This window comes from Daphnia pulex, chromosome 3 (assembly GCF_021134715.1).
Source record: "Daphnia pulex isolate KAP4 chromosome 3, ASM2113471v1".
Taxonomy (NCBI): domain Eukaryota; kingdom Metazoa; phylum Arthropoda; class Branchiopoda; order Diplostraca; family Daphniidae; genus Daphnia; species Daphnia pulex.
The window spans coordinates 2,444,281-2,470,065 of record NC_060019.1 but is presented as its reverse complement, the minus strand read 5'-3'; the positions used below and the strand labels follow the sequence as shown (position 1 = coordinate 2,470,065).

At 40.1% G+C, this 25,785-nt stretch overlaps 1 protein-coding gene and 2 long non-coding RNA genes across 5 annotated transcripts; all 3 read right to left on the bottom strand.

The window, feature by feature from the left end:
* Positions 1-8,117: 8,117 nt before the first annotated feature.
* On the bottom strand, positions 8,118-8,837 carry LOC124190141. The gene is made up of 4 exons (XR_006872856.1): positions 8,657-8,837; positions 8,524-8,593; positions 8,390-8,463; positions 8,118-8,329 (listed from the first exon to the last, which is right to left on the bottom strand). It is a non-coding gene; the product is annotated as an uncharacterized LOC124190141 (long non-coding RNA).
* A 7,855-nt stretch (positions 8,838-16,692) lies between these two features.
* Positions 16,693-18,611, bottom strand: LOC124189840. Of its 3 annotated transcripts, XR_006872677.1 has the most exons (4): positions 18,519-18,611; positions 18,036-18,226; positions 17,896-17,974; positions 16,693-17,836 (listed from the first exon to the last, which is right to left on the bottom strand). XR_006872677.1 is itself a non-coding variant. In XM_046582316.1 (3 exons), the coding sequence occupies exons 2-3, from the start codon at positions 17,965-17,967 to the stop codon at positions 17,387-17,389; spliced, it is 522 nt and encodes a 173-aa protein (XP_046438272.1). In that variant the 5' UTR covers positions 17,968-18,226; positions 18,519-18,611; the 3' UTR covers positions 16,693-17,386. The 3 variants fall into 3 exon arrangements, 1 of the variants encoding a protein (XP_046438272.1); XR_006872676.1 differs by having other exon boundaries at positions 16,693-17,974; XM_046582316.1 differs by having other exon boundaries at positions 17,896-18,226.
* Positions 18,612-24,460: 5,849 nt separating this feature from the next.
* On the bottom strand, positions 24,461-25,325 carry LOC124190124. Its single transcript, XR_006872846.1, has 3 exons — positions 25,051-25,325; positions 24,796-24,987; positions 24,461-24,629 (listed from the first exon to the last, which is right to left on the bottom strand). It is a non-coding gene; the product is annotated as an uncharacterized LOC124190124 (long non-coding RNA).
* Positions 25,326-25,785: the final 460 nt, after the last annotated feature.

The following is a 25,785-nucleotide window of genomic DNA, read 5'->3' as shown; positions in this document are numbered from 1 at the left end:
ATTCTCGGGATACCAGAAACGGCGTAGGTGATCAGGGCCGCCAAGGGCCCGGATCGGCTAGCCGGTGGAATAACAACCAACAGTTGGAGGACAATAGGTACGCAATAGATTTAATATGTTCCCTTTCTAGCTCTCCTACCCCAATAGCTTTAAGTATTATTGGTGGAAAAATTAGACATTTTTTGAGAGCTTGGGGACTTATTTCAGCCGATCCTTGGATTCTTAATGTGGTCAGGAACGGGTTGGAACTTGAGTTCGAGTCACCTCCCACGATACTTAATTTTCCGTCGAACGCACGAATGGGAGAAGAACAGTTGAACATTGGGCGGGACGAAGTCAGGTCGTTAATTCAAAAAGGAGCGGCGGTAAGGGCCAGTACGATCTGGTTTGTCAGCCAGATGTTCATTATAAAGAAACAGTCGGGAGGATTTAGACCAATAATTAATTTGAAAAGTCTCAATCAATTTGTGGTGTATAGACACTTTAAGATGGAGAACCTGGCCTCGCTCAGGCACTTGATCGTGAAAGGGGATTGGATGGTGAAGCTGGACCTAAAAGACGCGTATTTGACAGTCCCCGTCCATCGGGATTTCCACGAGTTCCTTCAGTTTATATGGGAAGGGGAAGTGTTCCAGTTTATCTGTCATTTCTTCGGCCTGGCCTCTGCACCTTGGGCATTCACTAAGCTTTTAAGACCAGTTGTAGCTTTCTTGAGGAGCCTCGGGTTTAGGGTTATCATTTATCTCTATGACATCATCCTGCTGAATCAGTGTAGGATGGTCATCGTAGAGCAACTAAATTTTATTGAAAAATTGTTACAAATTCTGGGCTTTGTGATCAATTCGGAGAAGTCTGTAGAGACTCCGGCCCAATTGATTGAATTTTTGGCATGTTGGTGGACTCAGTTTTGATGCGGTTCCGCTTGCCAGAAAAAAAGGTCGAGTCAATAGGAACCAGGAGTGCGGAATTGGTAAAAAAATCAAGGGTGGCACTGAGGGAGCTAGCGAGTCTGTTAGGCAGTTTTACCTGGGCGGCAACAGCTGTGCCGTTTGCACAGGCTCACTACAAAGAGGTGCAAGCTCTTTTTATAGAACGCGCAAGAGCGAATGAAGGGAACCTGCAGGAAAAAATTGTCTTTTCACGACTAGCGAAAGAAGAGTTAAGAGTGGTGGGCGAAAAACCTGGCCACCGGTGAAGGCCAGTCTATGTTTGAGTCAGAGCCCATCATGTCAATTTGCGCCGACGCGTCGCTTTCGGGTTGGGGGCGGAGTGTAATGGTCTCCGCACGAGTATGACGTGGTCACAGGAAGAGGCGGGACGCCACATCAACGAGTTGGAGTTGTTAGGCGCCTTCAATGCGCTCAGGTCGTTCGCCGCATTTGAAACGAACTAAACTGTCGAACTCAGACTGGACAACACAACGGCCGTTGCGTATATCAATAAGAAAGGGGGCACACATTCCGAATCATTGACGCGTTTGGCCGTCCAAGTTGCGCGCTGGTGTGAGGAGCGAAATGTTACATTAAGGGCGCAGTATTTACTGGGAATTTTGAACGTTATCGCAGACAGTTGAGAGGGAGGATCGATTGGAGCGACTGGCAACTGGATACGAGGACATTTCAAGCTCTTTGGAGAGTTTGAAAGGTCTCGATCGACCTGTTTGCGAATCCCTGGAACGCGCAGCTACCAAAATTTGTGTCCTGGAACCCGCAGCCCGGAGCCTGGGCATGGAATGCGTTTTCTCTGAATTAGGCGGAGCTTAAAGGGGCATATGCGTTCCCGCCATTCGCGGTCATTCGGGATTGCCTATCGAAAGCGCGGAGGGAAGAAGCGTCGATTTTATTGATCTGCCTACTTTGGCCTGCTCAGCCGTGGTTCCCAACGCTGTTGAGCATGGCGTGCGGCACCCCTCGGGTCTTGAGGCCGAGCCCAGGGCTGCTGAGATCGGTCAAAGGGGAGACGAACCCATTATGCAGCGTTCCGGGCTTCCGGCTAGTCGCCTGGAAATTGTCAGGGCGATGTACGGAAAGCAAGGTTTTTCGGGAGAAGTGGTCGAGTTTTTCTTGGAGGCCATCAGATCAAATACAACCAGCGCGTACGGTAGTGCCTGGCGAATTTGGGCAGATTGGTGTGTGGGAAGGGGTTCGGATCCCATGTGTAATGATTTGATCGTGTTAACGGTCTTTTTGGCGGAGCAATCCAGGTCGAAATCATACAGTACGGTCAATGTGTATAGATCCGCCCTGTCCGCCACACTAGAAAAGGTTGAAGGCTTCCCAGTGGGCCAACATCCAAAGATTTTATTATTAATGAAGGGCATTTATAACAAAAAACCACCAGCAGCCAAGTATGACTCCGTCAAAAAAGATGAAAAATGAATGGGGATTCGGTCATGGGCTGATCGTGGAATTACTTTTCACGAAGCAGTTGCCTTACAAAATGCAACTCTTGCGATTCATTCTTTTCTTGGTAAACAAACACAGCTGTCAAACAAAGAAGTTGAGGATTCAAGAGGACTTGCAAGGATAAGAGTACATGTAGAGAGAGTTATAGGTACAACCAAACAAAGATTCAGTATTTTGCAAGGTCCTTTTCATCGTTCGACTCTTGCAATATGTAAAGATGATACCTCCGCAATAATTGATAAGATTGTAATGGTATGTTGCGCGCTTTACAATCCATGTTCCTCAGTGGTTCCTCAATTTAGTAATGTTACCCTTACGTGTGGATTAATCAAACAAAGAGTTATTGGAGTTATTGGGAGTTATTTGTTGTTGGGATATTGGTTATTGAAATTATTATATTTCCGAAGCTACGCTGTCCTGGCCTTCACTTTAGACCGGGGGACATACTTTAGGCCCTTTCATATAGTCTAGTAGCCAGCAATATGAAGCCCGAGGTGCAGAGAACTCGTATGCTTCGGCTGTAATCCGCCAGGAACGCGAGGGAGAGTGATTAAAAATGGCGACTAGGCTGGGTGGGAAACTGGTCAAAATTGCACTTTACTAGATTGGGAATAACTCGGGCAATCTTATCCGGAATGTAAATTCCTTTTTGATTGGTATTAAGGGATGGCGGAGCAAACTTTTGGAAGAATTTTTTGTTTTTTAAAGATTAGCATTTACCCAAAAAGCGATACCAAAGACCCCCCAAAATTGTTAAAATTTGAAAAACCCAAACTTCAACATTAAATATCTCCCGAACGGCAGGGAATATATAAATTCTGCAAAAACAGGCGAATCCGGAGTAGAAAACCGGATAGGCCCGAATTATTACAGATTTTTAGGTCCCATAGCGGAATGAGAAAAAAGGGTGGTCAATGAATTTGGTGCGCTTGGTGGATGACAGCCGAAGCATACGAGTTCTCTGCACCTCGGGCTTCAAATTGCCGGCCACTAGACTATATTAAAGGGCCTACAGTATGTCCCCCGGTCTAAAGTGAAGGCCAGGAAAGCGTAGCTTCGGCTGTCATCCGCCAGGAACGCGAGGGAGAGTGATAAAAAATGGCGACTAGGCTGGGTGGGAAACTTGTAAAAATTACACTTTACTAGATTGGGAATAACTCGGCCAATCTAATCTAGAATGTAAATTCCTTTTGGATTCTTATTGAGGGATGGACGAGCAAACTTTTAGGAGAATTTGTTTTTTTTAAAGGTTAGCATTTACCCATAAAGCGATACCAAAGACCCCCCAAAATTGTTAAAATTTGAAAAAAACCCAAACTTTAACATTAAATATCTCCCGAACGGCAGGGAATATATAAATTCTGCAAAAACAGGCGAATCCGGAGTAGAAAACCGGATAGGCCCGAATTATTACAGATTTTTAGGTCCCATAGCGGAATGAGAAAAAAGGGTGGTCAATGAATTTGGTGCGCTTGGTGGATGACAGCCGAAGCATACGAGTTCTCTGCACCTCGGGCTTCAGATTGCCGGCCACTAGACTATATTAAAGGGCCTACAGTATGTCCCACGGTCTAAAGTGAAGGCCAGGAAAGCGTAGCTTCGGCTGTCATCCGCCAGGAACGCGAGGGAGAGTGATAAAAAATGGCGACTAGGCTGGGTGGGAAACTTGTAAAAATTACACTTTACTAGATTGGGAATAACTCGGCCAATCTAATCTAGAATGTAAATTCCTTTTGGATTCTTATTGAGGGATGGACGAGCAAACTTTTAGGAGAATTTGTTTTTTTAAAGGTTAGCATTTACCCATAAAGCGATACCAAAGACCCCCCAAAATTGTTAAAATTTGAAAAAAACCCAAACTTTAACATTAAATATCTCCTGAACGGCAGAGAATATTTAAATTCTGCAAAAAGAGGTGAATCCGGAGTAAAAAAGTGGATATGGCTAAATTATTTCAGATTTTTAGGTTCCATAGCGGAATGGGAAAAAAAAGTGGGGTCCATGGATTTGGTGCACTTGAGTGGTGGATTGGTTGTTAAAAAGTAAAAAATCGGACATTTTGAATTTTTTTCAGCATTTTAACATTTAAGACATAGATGGCACCACTTGTTAAGTAAACAGTAGTAACTAGACTAGACTGATCCTACACTTTATAATGATTTTATAAACTAAACTTAAACTAACTTTAAATCCCGAAGGTGCCCAAGGGTCTTTATTATTTCTAAGGGTTCAGTTTACAAGCACTATGTTGATTTTAAGCAAATACAATTTTTATGCTGATAATAGCCCATGATATTTCATATTGTTCACCACGGAGTCGTGACTTTGAATTTGGCGCCCTATCGTTATTTGTTTATTTTTTCATTTTGTCTCTCCGGAAGTCAAGACAAGTAGAAATTTGTTTTGTCCCCTCCCTTCACAGTTTACATGTTCTAGGTGGCGCATGATCACCCCTCCCCCGCGCCCTTTTCTATTGTTTTATTTCACCCTACCCCTAATTTGAGGCCTAAAGAATTTTTCCTCTTTTTCACCATTCTGGCCGCAACAGCGCTTGCCGTTGGTCAGTCTCGTCGTATGGTTAAATTTATTAAAACACAGAAGACAAAAAAATTAACATTAACTTGTCTTTACATCAAGGATTGAAGTTGAAAATTCAATGGCATATTTTTAAGAGGTTAACTTCCATCCTGCGCAGTTTTTCGATTAAGGTGTTCAAAGTTTCTTCCCCATTTTTTTTTCTCTTTTGCTTCATATTGGGTCATGAGATGTAGACTGTCAAGACTTTGGTTCGGCAATTTTTCTGCCAAATTCGAAAAATCCCCGTCGAAACCACTGTTTTCCAAAATGGTCCCCAGCCTTGCTTCAGAGCTCCAACCTCACTCTCTCTTTCCAAATCCCTTCCTCCACCTTCGAAACAAAGTTCTTGAGCTGTATAGAAAAACATTCAATGGTGAAACTAAGTTTAATTCTGACCACCAACGAAATTTAAATAATAATCTGATAGATAATGTCTTAACATAATTGCTTCTTAAACATGATTCTTATATTCAAGGTTAAAAATAAGTAGTTTACACATTTTTGTTGACCCAAGCCGTGCTTTAGAAAATGTGAAAAAACTTTCCATAGCAGTGTCGTAACGCATATCAACAGCGTATCCGCTGTCAACAAAAACTGCGCCAGCTAAAGCCTAAAAAACGTTCTCTTGGTCTTTAGGGATTTTGATCCTAACGGACAATTGCTCGTTACGATTCCCAGTTGGTTCAAAATCCAATTGCAAAAAAAAGGAATTGACAAATTATTAGTTTTAATTAGGGTAATATAACAAAGTAGCAAGAAACCGCATATTTGTTGGTTCTGCACATGATTAGTGATGTGTTGTTTGCTCATGTTAAACTTGTGATTCAAAAAATCGTTCAGCCAGTGTCGAACAACAACGACTCCTAAGGCATCATTACTGAAAACTTTTAACCTTATTTGGGTCATTTTGCAGGGCGTGTTCTTTGTTGGGTCTTATGTAATGCGTTTCACCATTCCCGTTTTTACCTCGTTTGTTACGGCAGCTGGTGGAGGCTGTTTATTTCACATGTTTTTGTCGTCGCAAGTTGTCAGGTAAGATTAAAAAATAGTCGTCGGTCATTTTTTTAGCGATAGTTTTGATAGCATGAAAAGTGGCACATTTTTTTGCTTTTAATTTTACATTTGTTTGCTATTAGTAACAGGCAGCCACTTAAATTGCTTTGTTCTTAATTCGTTTCCTCTATTTGGTTGTCTTAGTGAAGTTAACGTTTTACTTTGCTGGAATGAGAGCGACGTTTCTGAATCCAAATTTCTCAATAGGGGTCAGCTGATTACCGAGTCCACTATGTTGGATGTCGATTGCCAAATAGTTTGAAATTGTTTCGTAGGATTCCTGAGGGTCCATTTGTCGTCTTGCAACCCAGTTCGTCAACCAGGTCGCAATGTTTATCGAGGAAGAAACTGTTTGCCGGCTCGTTGACCATTGGAATGCAATTTCTTGTAGAATAGTATATCTAATTGTTTAAACTCTGCGGAGTGGAGCAGGGACGTAACCGTGGTACATGGACTTTAAAGGAAAAAAAATAATATATTACAACGCATTAGTTTATTTTTATACAGTCCTACTCTTATTCCGAAATATTTGAGGGCATAGCTTGATGCCGCTTTCTTCTCAGTCTGGAAATTAAATCAGGCTCCTTTGAAGATCATTTTTCCAATTTTGAGACTTGCGGATGCTCTGTTTCGAACGAAGCCAAGGTCTCTATCAATTGAAATAAATAAAATAATTTTTTACTTAAAAAATAGGAAATAAGTTTAACTGAATTTCGCGGATGAGATAGAGCGTTTCCACCTGTTGAATAACCGACTTGGGGTTTTGTTTAGCATTAACTGAAAAGTGAAAACAAAATAGCGTTAGACAAAATTTCTTTTTAAAGAACACTTTTTTTTAGCTTTAGAAAAGGTGAGAAAACTCTCCATATAGTCTCGTAAGAACATCCGCTGTTAACAAACACCGCACCAGCTAAAGCCTCAAAAAAGTCCTCGAGCTCTTTAGGGATTTTGATTTGAACGGACATTTGTTCGTAACAAATCCCCGTTGGTTCAAAATCAATTTGCTCTAAAGAAAAGAATCAGCAAATTATAAGTATTAAGTAGGGTAATATTGCCAAGTAGCGCTTACGTCTTCAATGAACTTGTGCCCGCAGAGTCTTTGGTTCTGCACAAAGTTAGTGATGTCGTGTTGCTTGTTCGTGGTAAAGTTGTGTTTTAAAAAATCATGCAGCCCGTGCTGCACAACAACGACTCCTAAGGCGACATTGCAAAGAACTGTTGACCTAATTTCGGTCATTTCGCCAGGAGTGTTTTTGTTGGGTCACCAAACGAGTAATCTGAAAGGACGGACGCTATTTCAAATAGAAAAGTCAATTTTTATTACAGTTATTTTATAAGAGCCAGACTTACCCAATTTGATGTCACCAAGGTATTCGAGCTTCTCGTAGCTTGAGCACAAAAAATTATGAAATGTTCCATGTGTAGATGCTTCCAAAAGAATCAATTGGTTGTTGAATTTGTAATTTAGTATGATCTCCAATTGATCAAGCCCTTTAAACAGAGTTTGCTCAAATGGCGTCAGATAACTTAATATGGAATGATACATGCTGTAAAGATCAATTGGAAGGCATTCAATTAGGAAGAAGTCTTGTTCATTTTCGTTTTCTAACGTGATTATGTTCGGTTTAAGCCTGTTACTTAAGGGGATTCTTGCATCAAATTCCCCTTCCAACACATCAACATTTTTTCGTTTAGACGCCAATTGACCCATCTTTTTTTACGCCCACCTTACTAGCACACTTACGTCCATTGGACGTCTCAATTGCGTCCATTTTTCTGACCTAAAAGTCCGAGGTGGACGTAATTCTATCTTTATTTCCTTAATGTACAGTAATTCAGTCAAAAACACATCAAAATAGAAAGGGAATAACAGATCACGAACTCAATGCTTTGGAGTAAAACCAGAAATTTTAAATTTAATAAATTTTTCTAAAAGAAAACACTGACTCGAAATAAAGAAGTCATAAAAACCACACAGGCGTTACATTCTAGAAAATGAACTTCAAATGACGATCTTTGCCTGGTATAACACCAAATTCTGGCCTTTTAACTTGGGATGTTCTTCTAAGTCAGCATGTCATAAAGAAAAATGAAATAAATAAAAGGCCTGGCAATAATATAGCTGTGTACAATTACAATGTGAGACAACTTGTTTACACTTAATGAAAATCTGAGCTGGCTCGTAAGAGCAGAATCTCTTGGATTTTTTTCGACTGGACTCTGGCTCATGAAAATGAACACGGTGTACTTGTGATAATGGAAGTGGTGGTTGATAATGGTAGTGATTGTGGTTCCTAAGAAGGGATAAATGAGGTTAGGGACATATTCAGAGAAAGCGAGTAAAATTGATCTACCTGTGGAAACAGGCTACACACATAAAGTGAGAATCACTCGTATACACAGAGTCGACAACCAGGGCTGAATAGGCCTGGGAGGGAATATAGATTATAATTAAGGCAATTGACATGAATTCATTAAGGGGACATACCAATTAGTGTCCTATGACACACAAATGTTAGATATACCGTCACACACTTGATAGAACTTGAGTGACGTCTCTGAAGGAACATAGGACTCAGAATTAGTAGGGAAAATACAACATAAATTCACAATTAAAATACCTCAAAAGAAGAAGAGCGACACACACACACGCGGGTCCTTATACCCAGTAAATTATCTTTGGGCAATCACGGACAAATCAGTTTAACACGAGAAAGAGAAAGAGTGAAAGCCCAGAATTCAACGTGCTTTACAGACGACATTAACTGACATTTAAGAGGGGGAAAAGGAGGGAGGGAAAATGTTGCCAAGTTTAAGAGGGGATGCGCTTTCGCCGATCCACAACTAAAATTTTGTTTCAATAAACATAACATCTCTAGTGAAAGACCAGGGTACATATTTCAGTCACTGACATTTCTTCAAATGGAACATTAAAAGTGAAGTAGAATTGCAATAAAACTGAAGCTTATACAAACGATAGAGGTTATTACCATTGAGGTAAATCAGAACTACATGATAGTGCAGCAAATCACAATGGTGTCCAACTGCCTTTCTCTCCCCCCTAAACCAATGCAACTTAACTGTGTTGTTTGAATGAACCCTACAAGGCTGCAACAAAGAAGCTCAGACTTCAACCAGGCTATCTTACTTGAAGAAAAAAAAAACTGGTACCAGGGAACAAACCCAGATAGCACACTGCAGTCCCATAGACGCCCAAAACACGTCACTTTGAGACGTCTGGGATGTACTTGGCACATAGCAGATTCCCAAGTTTACATTCCTAGGACGTCTTTTACGTATGGCCAATGTCCGCTTCGCCGAGATCTCATAGCGGTCCTTATCCCGTCCCATTGGATGGACTTTAGACGTACTTGGGACGGAAAAAGGATCTCAAGAAGTCATTAATAATAAATCTTTTTCTGGACTCTGAATTTCGTTCCTTTTTTCTTTCCTCTTCTTTTTCTTATGAGTGTTTGCTGTGCCGACATTTTTTCACGAACGCTGATCCCGATATCCGGACGACAAGTTTTTTTTTCAAAGTATGCAAAGGGTTACCGGGCACACTACATAAATCGACTGCGTACCAACAGCATTGTTGAAGAAATATGGAACCTGAACCGGGGATCGAACCCGGATCGTCGTGGTGAGAAACTAGTACTATACAGATGAGCCACGAATTCATGTCAACAATTTTGAAGATAAAGCGAATAATAAGATTTTAGAATCAAACTTTGCCGCGAAAAGACAAAGACAGTTTCTCCGAAATTTTCTAAGTGTCGAGAAGGAGCCAAAAAATAAAAACGGGACGCATCAGAGACTTCTACGAGAGGGAGTAAAAAATGACGTATCCGACAAGATGAAAAATGAGTAACGTTTTCAAATGAGGGCTCGCAATGGGACATCTTAGAGATTCCCCTGTGCCCACCGCACCAGCCGCACGGCTTTGGTCCCGACTTGGGACAAAAATTCCTATCTGGGTGCATGTCAATCTCAGCAACTATTTTATCAACAAATTCTCCGAAGCTGGGGTTTTCAGTAATGAAGTGAGCTTGTCGTCCCCGGACTCCACTCTCCGCCGTGGACGACCACGGGGCTTGATTTTGTAAGCCGCTCGCTTGGCCGGGGCCGATTTGTTGGCAGATGTTGCGGCTTAATTGATGAATTTCAATAAGGTAAGATGAATGTGGCACTGTCAATATTGACGGAGGAATAGTCCATCACGGTTTGGGAAAACCTCCAGGGAGATCTTTTTCAAGTCAGTCAAATCCAGCTGATACACAGCAGCAGCTCTGTACCACTTGCGAGGGTTCTGACCCACACGCGCAATCCTTTTTTCCAGAATATTGACTTTACTGAATGGTTTTTGTGCGGCAATCCCACAGCTCTCTTGTCATTCAGAATTCTGCTTTCGTTCTCTAATGCAATTTTAAGTTTTACCGAAGAAATTCGAACCAACTCTTCAAGGACGGCTGCTTCCAATGTCGTCTCCTGATCTGGAAGCATTTTCAATGGAACTGGTAAGTCATCACTGTTCTCTGCTGAATCTTTGTGGACTGTAGACTAGACACAATAACCTCTAAAACACCGACTTTTAATAGATAATGTGTGAACATAATTACCTCTTGATCATAATTCTCATCTTCAAGGATACAAATACATAATTCTGAAGGATCCACTGAACTGTTACCTATGTCCAATGTTAACGAGTTCTTTTCTGATCCTTCATTTTCAGGGCATTGTGTGGCACAGACCTCATCTGCATACTAAAAACAATAGAAATAAAGGATTATTGATAAGACACAACAGAAACAAAAGTTTCCTCATTTACTTGTGGAAATGAGGCACCTGCATCAAGGTGCATCAAGGTGCATCAACAGCTTGCATTGCTATCTTAGATAAAGTCTTAACATAATAACCTCTTGATCAGGATTCTCATCTTCAAGGCTAAAACTAAGGAGTTGACACATTTTTTGTTTACCCAAGCCGTGCTTTAGAAAAGGTGAAAAAACTCCCCATAGCAGTGTCGTAATAACATCCGCTGTTAACAAAAACCGTGCTAGCTAAAGCCTAAAAAATCACCTAGCTCTTTAGGGATTTCGATCCTAACGAACATTTGTTCGTTAAGAATTCCCGTTGGTTCAAAATCCAATTGTTGTAAGAATAGAATTATAAAATTATCAGTTTTAAGTAGGGTAATATTACAAAGAAGCATTTACGTCGTCGATTAACTTATGTCCGCATAGTTGTTGGTTCCACACAAAGTTAGTGATGTCGTGATGTTTGCTAATGTTAAAGTTGTGTTTCAAAAAATCGTTCAGCCCGTGTCGACAACTCAGACTCCAAGGAATCATTACAGAGAACTTTTGACCTTATTTCGGTCATTTTGCTGGGAGTGTGCTTTGTTGGGTCCCCAAATGAGTAATCTGAAACGACGGACCCTAATCCAAATAGAACAGTCAGTCAAAGAGGCAGACTTACCCAATTTGACATTACCAAGGTATTTCGCAACTAGAACAAGGATTGATAAATGTCCGAGACTTTTTGTTGCTTCCAAAAACAACTTCTTGTTAAACTTGTACTTAATGATGCTGTCCAACTTATCAAGCCCTTTAAACAAACTTTGCTCAAATTACGTCAAATAACATAATAGAGAAGGGTATAGGTTGTCTTGCTCGCTATTGTTTTCTGATGTGATTACGTTCGGCCTAAACCTTTTATTTAAGGGGGCGCTAGAATCAAACTGAAATTCTAAAGCATCAAAAATTTCCCTTTTTGACGCCAATTGACCCATATTTGCCCAAGATTGAGGTCTTAAAAGTTAAAACAACGAAAGTGAAAAGAACAAGTCAATAACAAGGTCTTTAAAATAACTTACACTTCAGGGTATTTCAGCAAATTGTCGCTAATTTTAGAAAATAGAATTATAAGGTATAGGGGTCTTTGAATAAATACATTTTCGTGTACGAGTAAATTTATTGAAGTAACGGTTTTTGCAAGGGAAAATTACGAGTAATTAGCTACCAGCCCTTCTCAATTATGATTGAATAAAGATAGTGACTGATGAGTACCCCCCTTTCCTTGTTCTATTGCAGACTTCGCCATGTTTTCTTCGAGTCTGTTTTTCCCCCGTGCATTTCTTATGGGGAAAAATGTTGTCTCGCGAAACTATTAATTGTAAATTAACAGTTTGCACTAGGATCTCGGGAAAAATTGTAATCAAAAGGTACGCAAATAAGCTTTATTATAGCACTAATTAAAAGTACTTTATGAAAATACATCAAATTTAAATCTTACCCTTAATGTTAACGGTTTTAGAGAGGGAATAAATCCACAGCATAGAATCAGCCCGAGGAAAGAAAAGGGGGAAAAGGAAAGTATGAAAATAAGGGGGGCAATACTGTCCTCTTCTCCCTCTTCTTCCCTCTGGTCGATTCTCTGAAAATAACTTATTTTGTGAATTACTTGAAAATTTTTATGTTTCGTCACCTTCGTGCATAACACATTTGCTGCAGGGATCGATTATGTGTGTTGCTCCCTCAACATCAAGAAAGGAATCAATTACACAATCTGTGGCATCACACTTATAAAAAAACATGGCAAGTTAATGCCATAAATTAGTTTTTCAATGTAGTTTGGGAAGTGTTTTTATGAAAATACGTCAAATTTAAATCTTATCCCTTATATTTACGGTTTTAGAGACAGAATCCACATGGAATCGGTCCAAGGGAAGGAAAGGGAGAAAAGGAAAGTATGAAAATGAGGGGTATCCATGCTTTCCTCTTCTCCCTTTTCTTCCCTCTGGTCGAACCCCTGAAGATAACTAATTTTGTAAATTTCTTGAAAATTTTTATGTTTCGTCACCTTTCTTAATCAAGATGGCAGATCAAGAATTTGTTTGTGCATAACCAACTTGCTGGAGAGATTGATTATGTGTGTTGCTCCCTCAACACCAAGAGAGGAATCAATTACACAAGCTGTGAGATCACACTTGAAAACATGGCAAGTAAATGCCATCAATTAGTTTTACCACGTATTTTGAGACGTATTTTTATAAAAAAAAGTCAAATTTAAATCTTATCCCTAAAGTTTACGGTTTAAGACACCGTACCCACATAGGATCGATCCGAGGAAAGAAAAGGGAGAAAAGGAAAGTATAAAAATTAGGAGGGACCATACCTTCCTCTTCTCCCTTTTCTTCCCTCTGGCCGATTTTCTGAAGATAACGAATGTTGTGAATTTCTTGAAAATTTTTAGATTCTTTCACTTTTCTTGATCAGGATGGCAGACAAAGATTTGTTTGTGCATAACAAATTTTCTAGAGGGATCGATTATGTGTGTTTCTCCCTAAACATCAAGAAAGGAATCAATTACACAAGCAGTGGGATCACATTTGAAAACATAGCAAGTAAATGCCACCAATTAATTTTTTTACCATGTATTTTGAGACGTATTTTTATGAAAATACATCAAATATAAATCGTATCTCTAATGTTTACGGTTTTAGAGACCAAATTCACATAGAATTGGGCTGAGGGAAGAAAAAGGAGAAAAGGAAAGATTGAAAATATAAGCGGGGGACCCATACTTTCCTCTTCTACCTTTTCTTTTCTGACCGATCCTCTGAAGATAACTAATTTTGTGAATTTCTTGAAAATGTTTTTGTTTTGTCACCTTTCTTGATCAGGATGGCAGATAAACATTTGTTTGTGCACAACACATTTGCTTGAGGGATCGATTATGTGTGTTGCTCCCTCAACATCAAGAAAGATATCAATTACACCAGCTGTGGGATCGCACTTGAAAACATTGCAAGTAAATGCCGTCAATTAGTTTTACCATGTATTTTGAGACGTATTTTTATGAAAATACGTCAAATTTAAATCTTATCCTTAATGATTACGGTTTTAGAGACCGAATCCACATAGAATCGACCCGAGGGAAGAAAAGGGAGAAAAGGAAAGTATGAAAATAAGGGGGCCATATACTGTCCTCTTCTCCCTTTTCTTCCCCCTGGTTGATTCCCTGAAGATAACTTTTTTTGTGAATTTCTTGAAAAATTTTATGTTTCGTCACCTTTCTTGATCAGGATGGCAGATAAATAATTTGTTTGTGCATAACAAATTTGCTGGAAGTATCGATTCTGTGTGTTGCTCCCTCAACATCAAGAAAGGAATCACTTAAACAATCTGTGGCATCACACTTAAAAACATGGCTGAATGCCATCAATTAGTTATCCTACATTGACATCCGGATTTATAATGTGGAACGGTAGTTAAAAGAATATATTCTAGGTGACAAAAGTTTGAAAGATACTGGAAAGTATGTGATAGCTTAGTACAATTTAGGTATTTCAGTTTACATTACTATTAGTCCTGTCATTTTTTTTTTCAAATAAGTTTGCGAAGATTTTCATACAACCATTAGATGCTGCTATTGCTTATAGGCAACATTTTCCATGTTGTAATAAAAACTGTTCTCGTGGCAGTCACAAAACGTATGTCTGATAGTTGTAGGCTACATAATTGGTTATCATTTATGTGTCTAGTGTACCTACATCTACATTCAATTGGTTTGCTTAATTCTATGACAGAACATTATGTCCAATTTCGAGCTTTGTAAGTTCAAAATGTTGTGGAATTTTTTAGATGAAATAAATCATTCGTGCAAGTCAGCCTCTGTCAACAGAATTCGCCGTTTATTTACCCAGTTGTATCAAATAATTTCACTAGTTCAGATTTGTAAACATTTATTTTGTTAGGTATCAATTTAATAATTTGTTTTCAATATAAGAATTTGTTGTTTGCTAGAAGCTAATATTGTTTTATAGGCCTGCTGCAAGCCTAACTGGCGAATAGTGAAGTCACATAACTCACTAAAAATAATTGTAAGCATCTACGAAGTAGTCTTTTTGGAATCACAACCATGTTGTTACTAGGTGAGACACTAATTTATAGATGTGCATCGATAATGTTTTACTGTTTTAACATTTATTTTAAAAGGTTGCCGAAGAGATAATAATCGAGCTCAACTAAAAGGACAAGCTGCGCGTTGCATTATTGTTTGTGCTTCGGATTCTCGTGTTTCCATAACCCAAAATAGTAAGAAAGAGGAAACAGGTTTTCTAATCAGTCTGGAGACATTCTTTCGTTTTCACTTCTTGTACATTAAGTAAGGTCCACCAAATTCCAGTTCCAATTCCGAATGTTTCTTGAACTTAGTATGTCCAGGCAGGCTTGGCAAAGGATACTCACCATGAAATATGTCCAAGGGATCAAGAGTTTGACTTGTTTCAGTGTTGGTCTATTGAGTCTTTCAAACGTACCCGCTTTTGCGAAGAACATTTTTTCGTAAAAAAAGAAAACAGATGAAAAATGAATGGGGATTTGGTCATGGCTAATCGTGGAATTACTATTCACGAAGCAGTTGCCTTACAAAATGCAACTCTTGCGATTCATTCTTTTCTTGGTAAACAAACACAGCTGCCAAACAAAGAAGTTGAGGATTCGAGAGGACTTGCAAGATTAAGAGTACATGGGAAAGCGAGTTAAAGGTGCAACCAAACAAAAATTCAGTATTTTGCAAGGTCCTTTTCATCGTTCGACTCTTGCAATATGTTAAGATGATACCTCCGCAATCATTGATAAGATTGTAATGGTATGTTGCACGAATTACAATCCATGTTCCTCAGTGGTACTCAATTTAGTAATGTTGTCCTAACGTGTGAATGAATTAAACAAAGAGTTATTGGAGTTATTGGGAGTTATTGGTTGTTGGGATATTGGCTATTGCAATTATTATATTTCCGAAGCTACGCTTTCCTGGCCTTCACTTTAGACCGGGGGACATACTGTAGGCCCTTTCATATAGTCTAGTAGCCAGCAATATGAAGCCCGAGGTGCAGAGAACTCGTATGCTTCGGCTGTAATCCGCCAGGAAAGCGAGGGAGAGTGATTAAAAATGGTGACTAGGCTGGGTGGGAAACTGGTCAAAATTGCACTTTAGTAGATTGAGAATAACTCGGCCAATCTAATACGGAATGTAATTTCCTTTTTGATTGGTATTGAGGGATGGCCGAGAAAACGTTTAGAAGAATTTTTTGTTTTTTAAAGGTTAGCATTTACCCAAAAAGCAATACCAAAAACCCCCCAAAAATCTTAAAATTTGAAAAACCCAAACTTTAACATTTAATATTTCCCGAACGGCAGGAAATATTTAAATTATGTAAAAACAGGTGAATCCAGAGTAGAAAACCGGATAGGCCCGAATTATTACAGATTTTTAGGTCCCATAGCGGAATGAGAAAAAAGGGTGGTCAATGAATTTGGTGCGCTTGAGTGGTGGATTGCTTGTTTAAAAAGTAAAAAATCGGACATTTTGAATTTTTTTCAGCATTTTTACATTTAAGACATAGATGGCACCACTTGTTAAGTAAACAGTAGTAACTAGACTAGACTGATCCTACACTTTATAATGATTTTATAAACTAAACTTAAACTAACTTTAAATCCCGAAGGTGCCCAAGGGTCTTTATTATTTCTAAGGGTTCAGTTTACAAGCACTATGTTGATTTTAAGCAAATAAAATTTTTATGCTGATAATAGCCCATGATATTTCATATTGTTCACCACGGAGTCGTGACTTTGAATTTGGCGCCCTATCGTTATTTGTTTATTTTTTCATTTTGTCTCTCCGGAAGTCAAGACAAGTAGAAATTTGTTTTGTCCCCTCCCTTCACAGTTTACATGTTCTAGGTGGCGCTTGATCACCCCTCCCCTGCGCCCTTTTCTATTGTTTTATTTCACCCTACCCCTAATTTGAGGCCTAAAGAATTTTTCCTCTTTTTCACCATTCTGGCCGCAACAGCGCTTGCCGTTGGTCAGTCTCGTCGTATGGTTAAATTTATTAAAACACAGAAGACCAAAAATTTAACATTAACTTGTCTTTACATCAAAACACGCATCGATCAGATAAAAATTTGAAAAACAATGCAAAGGTTAAATTTAAACCACTAAAAACGGGTTCAATGTCAAAGCTCAAATTTAAACAAATAAAACGGGATCAATAACGCTTGGGATTTGGGACATGTAAAATTCTTCAATCTTACGGACGTCTCTCGACAATAATGTTTCTTCCGCTTTCGATACGTCAGCAAGCCATACTTTGGATCGTCTTTCCTTCAACTCTTTCTTCCTTTCGAAAAATGCTGATCTTACTATTATTATGCTATATTATTATCTTACTTCTATCGTAAAGTATAAATAAAAATATACATAAAAATATAAAACTATATAGAAAGAAAAAATCTGGTCGTATGGTTCAGACTGTATACGTTGTACAAGTAAGGGAGGAGGCTATGACAATTCGGCCCTTGTCGCGGGATGAAGCTTTTTAGGTATTTCTTCTCGCATACAAGATGCTACGTGGTTGTAAATGGCTGGATAATCGATCCCTTCGACTTGAGATGGTTTTGGGTGGGTTCCCAATGACGATTGAAGTTGAAAATACAGTGGTAAGTCTTCAGACAGGTCGACTTCCATCCCACGCATTTTTTCTATGATGGTGTTCAACGTCTCTTCCCCTTTTGATGCCTCCTTTTTTTCTTCGTAGTAAGTCAGGAGGTGTCGAAGACTGTCAAGACTTTGGCTCGGAAATTTGGCCGCCAAATTTGCGAAATCCCCATCAAAACCATCGTTATCCAAAATGGAGATCAGCTGATCTTTTTCTTCTGTGCTCCAACCTCGCTCTCCCTTTCCGATTCCTTTTCCCACCTTCGGAACGGAGTTCTTTAGCTGTGTAGAAACCTTCAGTGGTGAAACTAGGTTTAATTTTTACAACCAACAAAATTAAAATGTTTAATTACCGGTGCTGTCCTTGAGCGCAGATTGCGTGTCGGCGTCACGTCTACTGAAGTGTCATCTAAAGCGTCAGCCATCTTCAGTCTAAACCAGAAAAAATGAGATTAAATTTAAGACAAAAGTAATAAGAAACAAAGTAAACTACCAAAGATAAGAACAGATCCCAAGCGACAAGAAGATTTATATTCAAGCCAAGTGGTTTGCTGGCAATCAGATTGATGGCACAGTGAACCTAACGACAAGAGGTGTGAAGACTCAAGAGCCTGCAACAGGGTATGCCCTCTTTTCATGCACTTCTTTGCTTACAGCACGTAAAGTTGGTTGATCAGTGACGCCCTAGAAATGGGAATATTATAATGGTAAGAACAAGTCAAAACAATTAAAATTCCACTAATAAAACCAATTGGTCTAAAACAACCATGCATCAGCACTAATTTCATATAGCCTAATAAGAATTCTCTTCAGAGGTCAGGCTCTGGCTAAAAAACCAACGCAGCTAAGAAATTAGCTGGCTTGAATGATGTCACAGCACAGCATAACCATGATAGGTAACACTGACCATGTGATTTATTAATTACTTACTAAATTAGCTAATAATAATAATACTCATTGGTACAAACTTGTTTACCGTATAAAGTAGAACAAAACTTGGGCAAAAACTCGGATTAGTTCAAAATGAAACGACTCTTTTTCAACGAGGAACAAAAACACAAATGTCCTGTTTGTTACATCTGGACCTTATCTCGCCAGTCGCCGTTACCGAGATGCCCCGCCTACTTGCTTGTCAGTGTTTTGCCGCCCACCAAACTTTACTCTGCCTTGATTGGCAGTTTGGGAAACTACGTCAAGAGTTTGGGAAACTGAGTGATGTATTATGTATAATGAGTTAAGAATTTCATCAAACTCGTCATGTTAATAATTATAATAATTAATAATAATTACTCTCAACTCATCAATGAGTTGGAGCGTTTCAGTGTCAAATACTCGTCAAAACCGTCAAAACGTTTGAATAAGGGTGATCGATTTTTTAAATGGTTTCAATCGATATCTTAAGTATTTAATGTTAAGTATTAAAGTGTAGTCTGCTGTGGTTTTCAGACACGAATGACACGAAGCTGCATCAAAAATTGCACAACATACATTAGCTACATAAAGTTTCCGCACAGCTGAGAGAAGCTTATGGGAAAACGGGTTTTTTGAAAATTCGCCAAAAATCAAGTTTTCGTCGGACGAAAACGATTTTTGGACAGGGGGTTCTTAGACTTAAGGTTTATAGCATATATTTTTTGGGTATTTTTTCGTTCACGGGAACGTCCCTTTTAAATTGGAGGTAAAAGTTTCCGCACTGTCGAGAGGGCCAGTAGTAAATCGTACTACTTTGGCTCTCTTGTACTGGACGGAAAAGAGGGCTAGGAGAGTTCTTTAGGGCTTAAAAAAAAGAGCATCGTTAGCTCTATAACCTCATCTGAAATGTTGACCCCCATGCCATTTGAGAAATCACTTTAATTTTGATGTGAAAATGAAAAGTTTTCATTTCTCAGTTATTTTCTCTGTGATCCCCCCTCCCGTAGTTGCCGGTTTTTCCAAATACCGAGATTTTAAATGTTAGGGGCAGGGGGAGAAAAAAGACAGGCCATCTCTAGGACCTTTTTTTAGACTTGGTATTTGGAAAAACCGGAAAGTCAAGTGTTTCGTCGGTTTCGACTGATTTCTCACTTGACGGGCCTGATCCATGGCCTACTCTATGTTTAAGCCCTGTAGACTGGTAACCACTGCCATGAAGGCGAGAGGCGTGGCCAAATTCCCTAGCCCTTCTCCTGTGATAGCCAATCACAAGAAAAAATGAGGGTTGAACTTCGCCATCTGGCGTTTAAAAATGCTACCTCGTTGAAAATGACATAATAAATACTGAGGAACGAAAACATTTTATAAAAATAATATTCAAAATTTGTTAGTGATATGTTATAAATTTTTATGACACAGACATGTTATCCTGGGGTAATAATTAATTACAATTAGTTTATTTCAGAATCCTTACTGTCATATAGAAATCTTGTCGTGTTGTTCACGACTAAACGGAAATACATAAGGTAGGGAACTGTAATTACGGGTAGGGAATGGAAATAAAGGATCGTTTCTTCACGTTTACACGTGTTTCTTTAGTCTTTGCAGAATGGTCAACCAAAGATGTGTAGTGCGAGGGTGTGATAATAAAACTGGTACTAAAAAAAAACGTGTGTCTTTTCACGAGTTCTCCTCGAATGCCATTTTGCGTGGTCGATGGATAAGTGAAATTAGGAAACACGAAGGATTGAAACGGGACTTTTCAGATGGTGATGAATTATTTCGAAAAAATTGTGTCTGTGGTGAACACTTTACTGCGCCAATCTATCGGGTCTACTGTAATTCCACGTTGCGACTTAAGAATGCTGCGGTACCCGACAAATGGAAAACAAACACAACAAGTAAGTTTCTTGTTGAAACTTGTATAGTTTGGACAAAAGTTATATTTTTCCGATCGTTGTTCTCTCATTAATAGATAAAATTAATCAATAATAAATGAAATAGTGAAAACACAAAACGGGGATAGAAGTTGCGTCTTCTTTCGATTTGGCTATGGTAGGGTTATTGTCAGTCACGATTGAAGAGCGGATCTTTTTCCAAGTGAGAGCTTGGCCCAGCACAGTGTTAGGAGGAGGCAGCTTGTTGGGTATCTTCCGCAAATAGAGCACCTATCCGGAGGTCAATCGATGGATCTCTTCTTCAATCCGCTTTTGTTGGCGCGCTTTTGTTGGCGCACCAGAGCCCGGATAAGCTTGTTTTTATTTTCTTTCGGAACACAGTACGGTAGCAGGGGTGGCAAATTCCAAGTCATCGACGATCCTTTCGTCGTCGAAACGCACCTTACTTGATTTCGATTCAAGAGCGTCACGTGCCTCCACGCAGGTGGAATCTAAAGGAAGTGTAGATGAGTTACGCACGTCGTTTTATAGAAAAGATCCGTTTGACCAGCGGCAGATATCCTGGGATCCCGCCGGATCGGTCGATAGTTCCAAAGGAGATTTTCGAATTCGGCTGATTCGACAAAGGCAATACGGTCGCATAACCTAATTCAACCATTTCATCGCAGAAGGATCCATGGTCACTCGGTTGACCGTTAGGTTCATCAATTTCCGTTTCAAAGCGCGTTCTGATGAAATGCCCGAGGACTATTTTGCGTCCCGTCGGTGGAGTCTCTCCTTCCAACTCCAATGTCGTGGTCGAAACATTTACGACGATGCCAACAATCCAGGATCTTTACCTCAGATTGCAATTGAGCGTAAGTTGGAGAGTTAGCCCCAATGGCGCGGATGAGAACTCGGATGACAGGTCGGACAGCTTAAACGGCAATTGCGGTTGCGCCCGTTTCGACATCCGCATCCAGCTGAGAAAGAAGGTCGGTGATGCAATGGACGTAAACCTGGTAGGAAAGAATAGGGTTAGAAATTCCACGAGTCAAGGTCAACTTCAGCGAGACAAATAAGGACTGATCAACCCAAAAATAACATTTCAAACGAAGAAGAAGTCTTTTACCTCAATCTTTACACTCAGGGCAGCTTCTTGGGCCTTCAATGTTAAATAAGACGTCTAAAGCTATTTCGAGGGGCACCACCCAGACGTGCGAGAGCACCGACGAATCCGAACCACCACGCACCGGCTCCAATCAGTCCTAGTTCGTTTAGCATTTTGTGCGATTGATGGCTGGCTGATTTCGTGGCGGCTGTCACCGCAGCTTGGGATTCCGCCCGCATTTCGGCGGAAATTTTGGGTGAACGCCGCACCGATGGCTTGTCGAAATCTGAGTTGTACTTTTGTCGACCGGACTCAACGTTTTTTTGGGTCTGGCACTTTCCTTGATCCACTGCTATGGTCACCTGAATGAAGAAGACGAATGCGTTGGATGATAGCCCACCTCTGGTGTCTTGCGGGATTGATCGCAGGGCATCCTTCAGCATTGAAAACCGTACGCTCTTTCGCCGTCTTGGTCGGCCTTGGTTTTGATTTGAATGCGAAATTGATTTCTGTTCGACACTCGATAGCTGTAGATGGTATAACATTCAACGACGTGTCGGACAAGCAACGTGTCACAAAAATGACCATCCTCGGCATCGTGTATTATGGTTCTACCTGGGAAGAAAAGTTAAATTCTATTTAACGCATAACACACACAATTGTATGCTAGTTTGTAATTTAATACCTTGTGGCGTTCGAATTGTTCAGGTATTTCTTCACGCCAACGTCAAGAATGAAAAATCGCATAGCCAATATAACTGTTCTCCCCTTTCTTTGCTTGCACTTCGTGGCTTTTCCTGTTCTGTGTTAACGCCTGTATTTCTCAAAGCAAAAAAAAATTTAATTTATTAATTTACTATGACTAGAAGTCTAATGCACTACCTCTATTCTGTGTTGCAGGGGAGAATACCGAGCTGATGAACTCAGGCAAACGTCTGCATATTCCCAATATTCATCAGGGTGGAACACCCACTCCTCATTTGGCTTTGGACAACAACAGAGTGATCCTTTCACCAATCCGTCGGCTTCTTCCATCGCCTACGCACGAAGTAGGACTTACGCAGATAGCAAGTCCAGCACTATGCAGAAGAATAAACTTTTCCGAAGACGTATTAGTGAATATCGGCTCCTTAGATGACTCAGGCATTGACAATCACGATCAGCAAACGGACAATTCGATGACGGTGGTTGGTCCAGCAAACATTACGGCGATTGCAGCGGATGTTTCGACTATTCCGGCGACTGCAGTGGATGCTCCGACTACTCCAGAGATAGCAATTGATGCTCCGACTACTCCGGCGATAGCAATGGATGCTCCGACTACTCCGGCGATAGCACAGCAAGCGCGTCCAAGTGCAAGGCTATTTCGTCCCCGAATAACACGACGGCGTAACTCTTGCGATGACTGTGTGGATATGTCCAGTTGGCAAACCAACGAAGTAGCTGGCCGTGCGGGTGAAAGAACTCTTTCCTATGTGAATTCAGACAAACAAAAAAAATTGAGGCATGAAAATTTAATGCAATTGCTGAGAAGAGAGAAGAAAAAATCCTTTAAACTAAAACAGAAAATTAATGAACTTGAAAACGAGAGGTATTGCGTTCCCCTAAAAATAAGGAAACAGTTATCGCGGATGGTCGTAAGCGCGTTCAACGGTGGGAAAGCGGAGATTTTTCTACTGGATAAAATTCAGAATTACGGGAAACTGCAAGGGGCACGCTGGACCAAAACAACAGTTGCTCATTGCATTATTTTGAATGGTCGTGCTCCTGAGGCTTTTAATTTCTGCGCAAGTCAGGAATCCTGCACCTACCATGTTGACAGACTCTACAAGCCTACACTGGAAGATCTACTTTTGAAACCGGTGTGGGTTCTCTTGTGAAAAAAACGTCTGATGTCGGAGGGTGAAAATCTATCCCACATAGAAAAAAATTGTTCCCTTGTTCTGGATGAAATGACAATTGGACCGGGTGAAGAGTACATCCCGCAGTTGGATAAATTTGTCGGGAAAGTCGACATGGGGGAATAGTACATCCTAATGATAAAAATCAGCTGGCAAACAAGATGCTAGGGTTTATTGTGGTGGGACTCAACACGTACTTTAAAATACCGGTGGCCTATTTCCTTGTCAGTCAACTTAAGGCGAAAGAACAGGAAGCACTTACGCTTCAAGTTATCAAAGATGTTGAAGACTGTGGGTTCAAAATCAATCGGTTGGTCACCGACAATTTAGCCGTCAATACCAACATGTTCAAGAGAATGAATAGAGGTGTTATTCACCCAGTTATCTGCCACCCAATTCAAGAGTACAGTGCGGCAGATCTACAACTAAAACCCTGGGTCTATCGACCTCTTTTCTGTAGCTTCGATTATTGCCACGTTACAAAAAAAGTACGCAACCAGCTCCTCGAGCGGAATTTACATATACAAGGGAAGCGTACGTGTGACGGGCGATTTTGCAGTTAGATTATTTGAGGAACAAACGGGAGAACTACTAACTGCTGTAAGGAGCTGGACACCGAAACATGTGATGCCCATATTGCCCAATAACATTGAAAAACAGAAAGTGAAACCAGCAATGGACATGTTTCGCCCTGAAGTGACAGCAGCCATCGAAATGCACGCCGCACTTAAAACAGAAGGATTCGTCGACGTCGAAAGCACGGTGAAATTTATGAAACAACAGCACCGATGGATTAGCTTAGATGACGTAAGCAGCGTAAAAGAGCATCAACGGTACCAATTACCTGACAAAATGCCGTACTACTCTTCGATGGACGAGCGACTACATTTTTTGGAATTCGACTTCAATCCCCAGTTACACGCATGGCACGAGGAAATTCAAAATATAATCAAAACTATGCCTAACAATAGCCAAGCGGACAAAGACGCTATAAAAAAAAACGAAAACGAAGTTTCTAACGCAAGAAACATACGTGGCCCTAACTTATACTACCACGTCAACAGTTGCATGCATACGATATCTACTAGAAGAATTAGGTTTCAAATTCGTACTTACAAGACGTTCCTCGAGTGACCCCATTGAACAGTTGTTTGGGGCTATTCGTCAGTTGATCGGCGGCAACTTCAAGGGCGACGCTACAGCTGTTTCACAGGCTTTTGAAAAGATACTGCGGACGGGCATCGCCCACAATTCAATCTACGGCAATACCACCTTGTCTCGCAAACCTGAAAAACAGTACAAATTAATAAGAGATTCAGAAAAATCAAAAACGTCAATGGTAAAAGCACTCCGTTTGTTACCGTCATCGAGTTTCCTGATACTTAATGACCTAACTAAACCTCCAGGCACATTTTTCAATGGAGAAAATGAGTAATGAATATTGTAACTTACCAGTTTTAATTCTTTCTGGAATTGTTAGTGCAGCCGAGGCCAACATCACAAGCTTGCACTGTAGCACTACTTTCTAGATACCTCGTACGTGTCCTATTGGAGCAAGAGTTTTGTGTGGATTGTGTAGCCCGACTTCAGGGGATAAGAACCACAGACCCACTGATGCAGCTCATCTATCGACTAGGTTGAAACCTTTTGAAATAATGAAAAAAATTAATGTTATAATTAACAATGCTTCAAATTCTTTATACAGACCGGGGTGCCCTTATGTATCCCACAGTCGAATTTGTGTCAAGGCTGTGGACGGTTTATCTATTTGTGAAGGAAACCCTTCCGTGGATTTCCAGCTCGAATTCCATGTTACAGGGCCTTGTAGATTACCTGCTACCCCATTTGGAGAAATGCATCACATTCGTTTGTGAAATTGCTCGCCCTGGTGAAAGTAACAAAGAATTAATTGATGTCATTTTGAGGAAATTTCTGAAACCAATCTTGTCGAACAAAAGAAAATTACATACATTGTGTTTAAACAAAAAGAGCAACAGTTTTGATCCCGCCAACAAAGAGCGTAGGGCCAGAACTTTGCGACAATAAATTAAATTCTACTGTAAACACTAACACTATTTCATTTCATAACTGTTAACTGAAAATATGCTTACCGTTATCAGTTTCAACCTTAGCAAACTCGCGTTAAGACTTTTCCAGACAACCAGACAATCCGATTCCATTGGGTAATGAAACTAGTGCGATGTCGCCATGATTAAGCCAATTTCATTAACGTTTTCCACATCCGAGAAGAAGGAAAACTTTTGGCGCATGCATGAAGCCGAATTGCAACAAAGACACTTAAAGGACGATTACAAAGCCTATCCCCAATATCATCTATAGATAGAATTTGAATTAATATATTAGTTTATAAATTATGAAGGAAATTAAGTAAATAATCATATACTTAGAACAGTAGAAGGGGCCAAGATGACATCGTTGCTG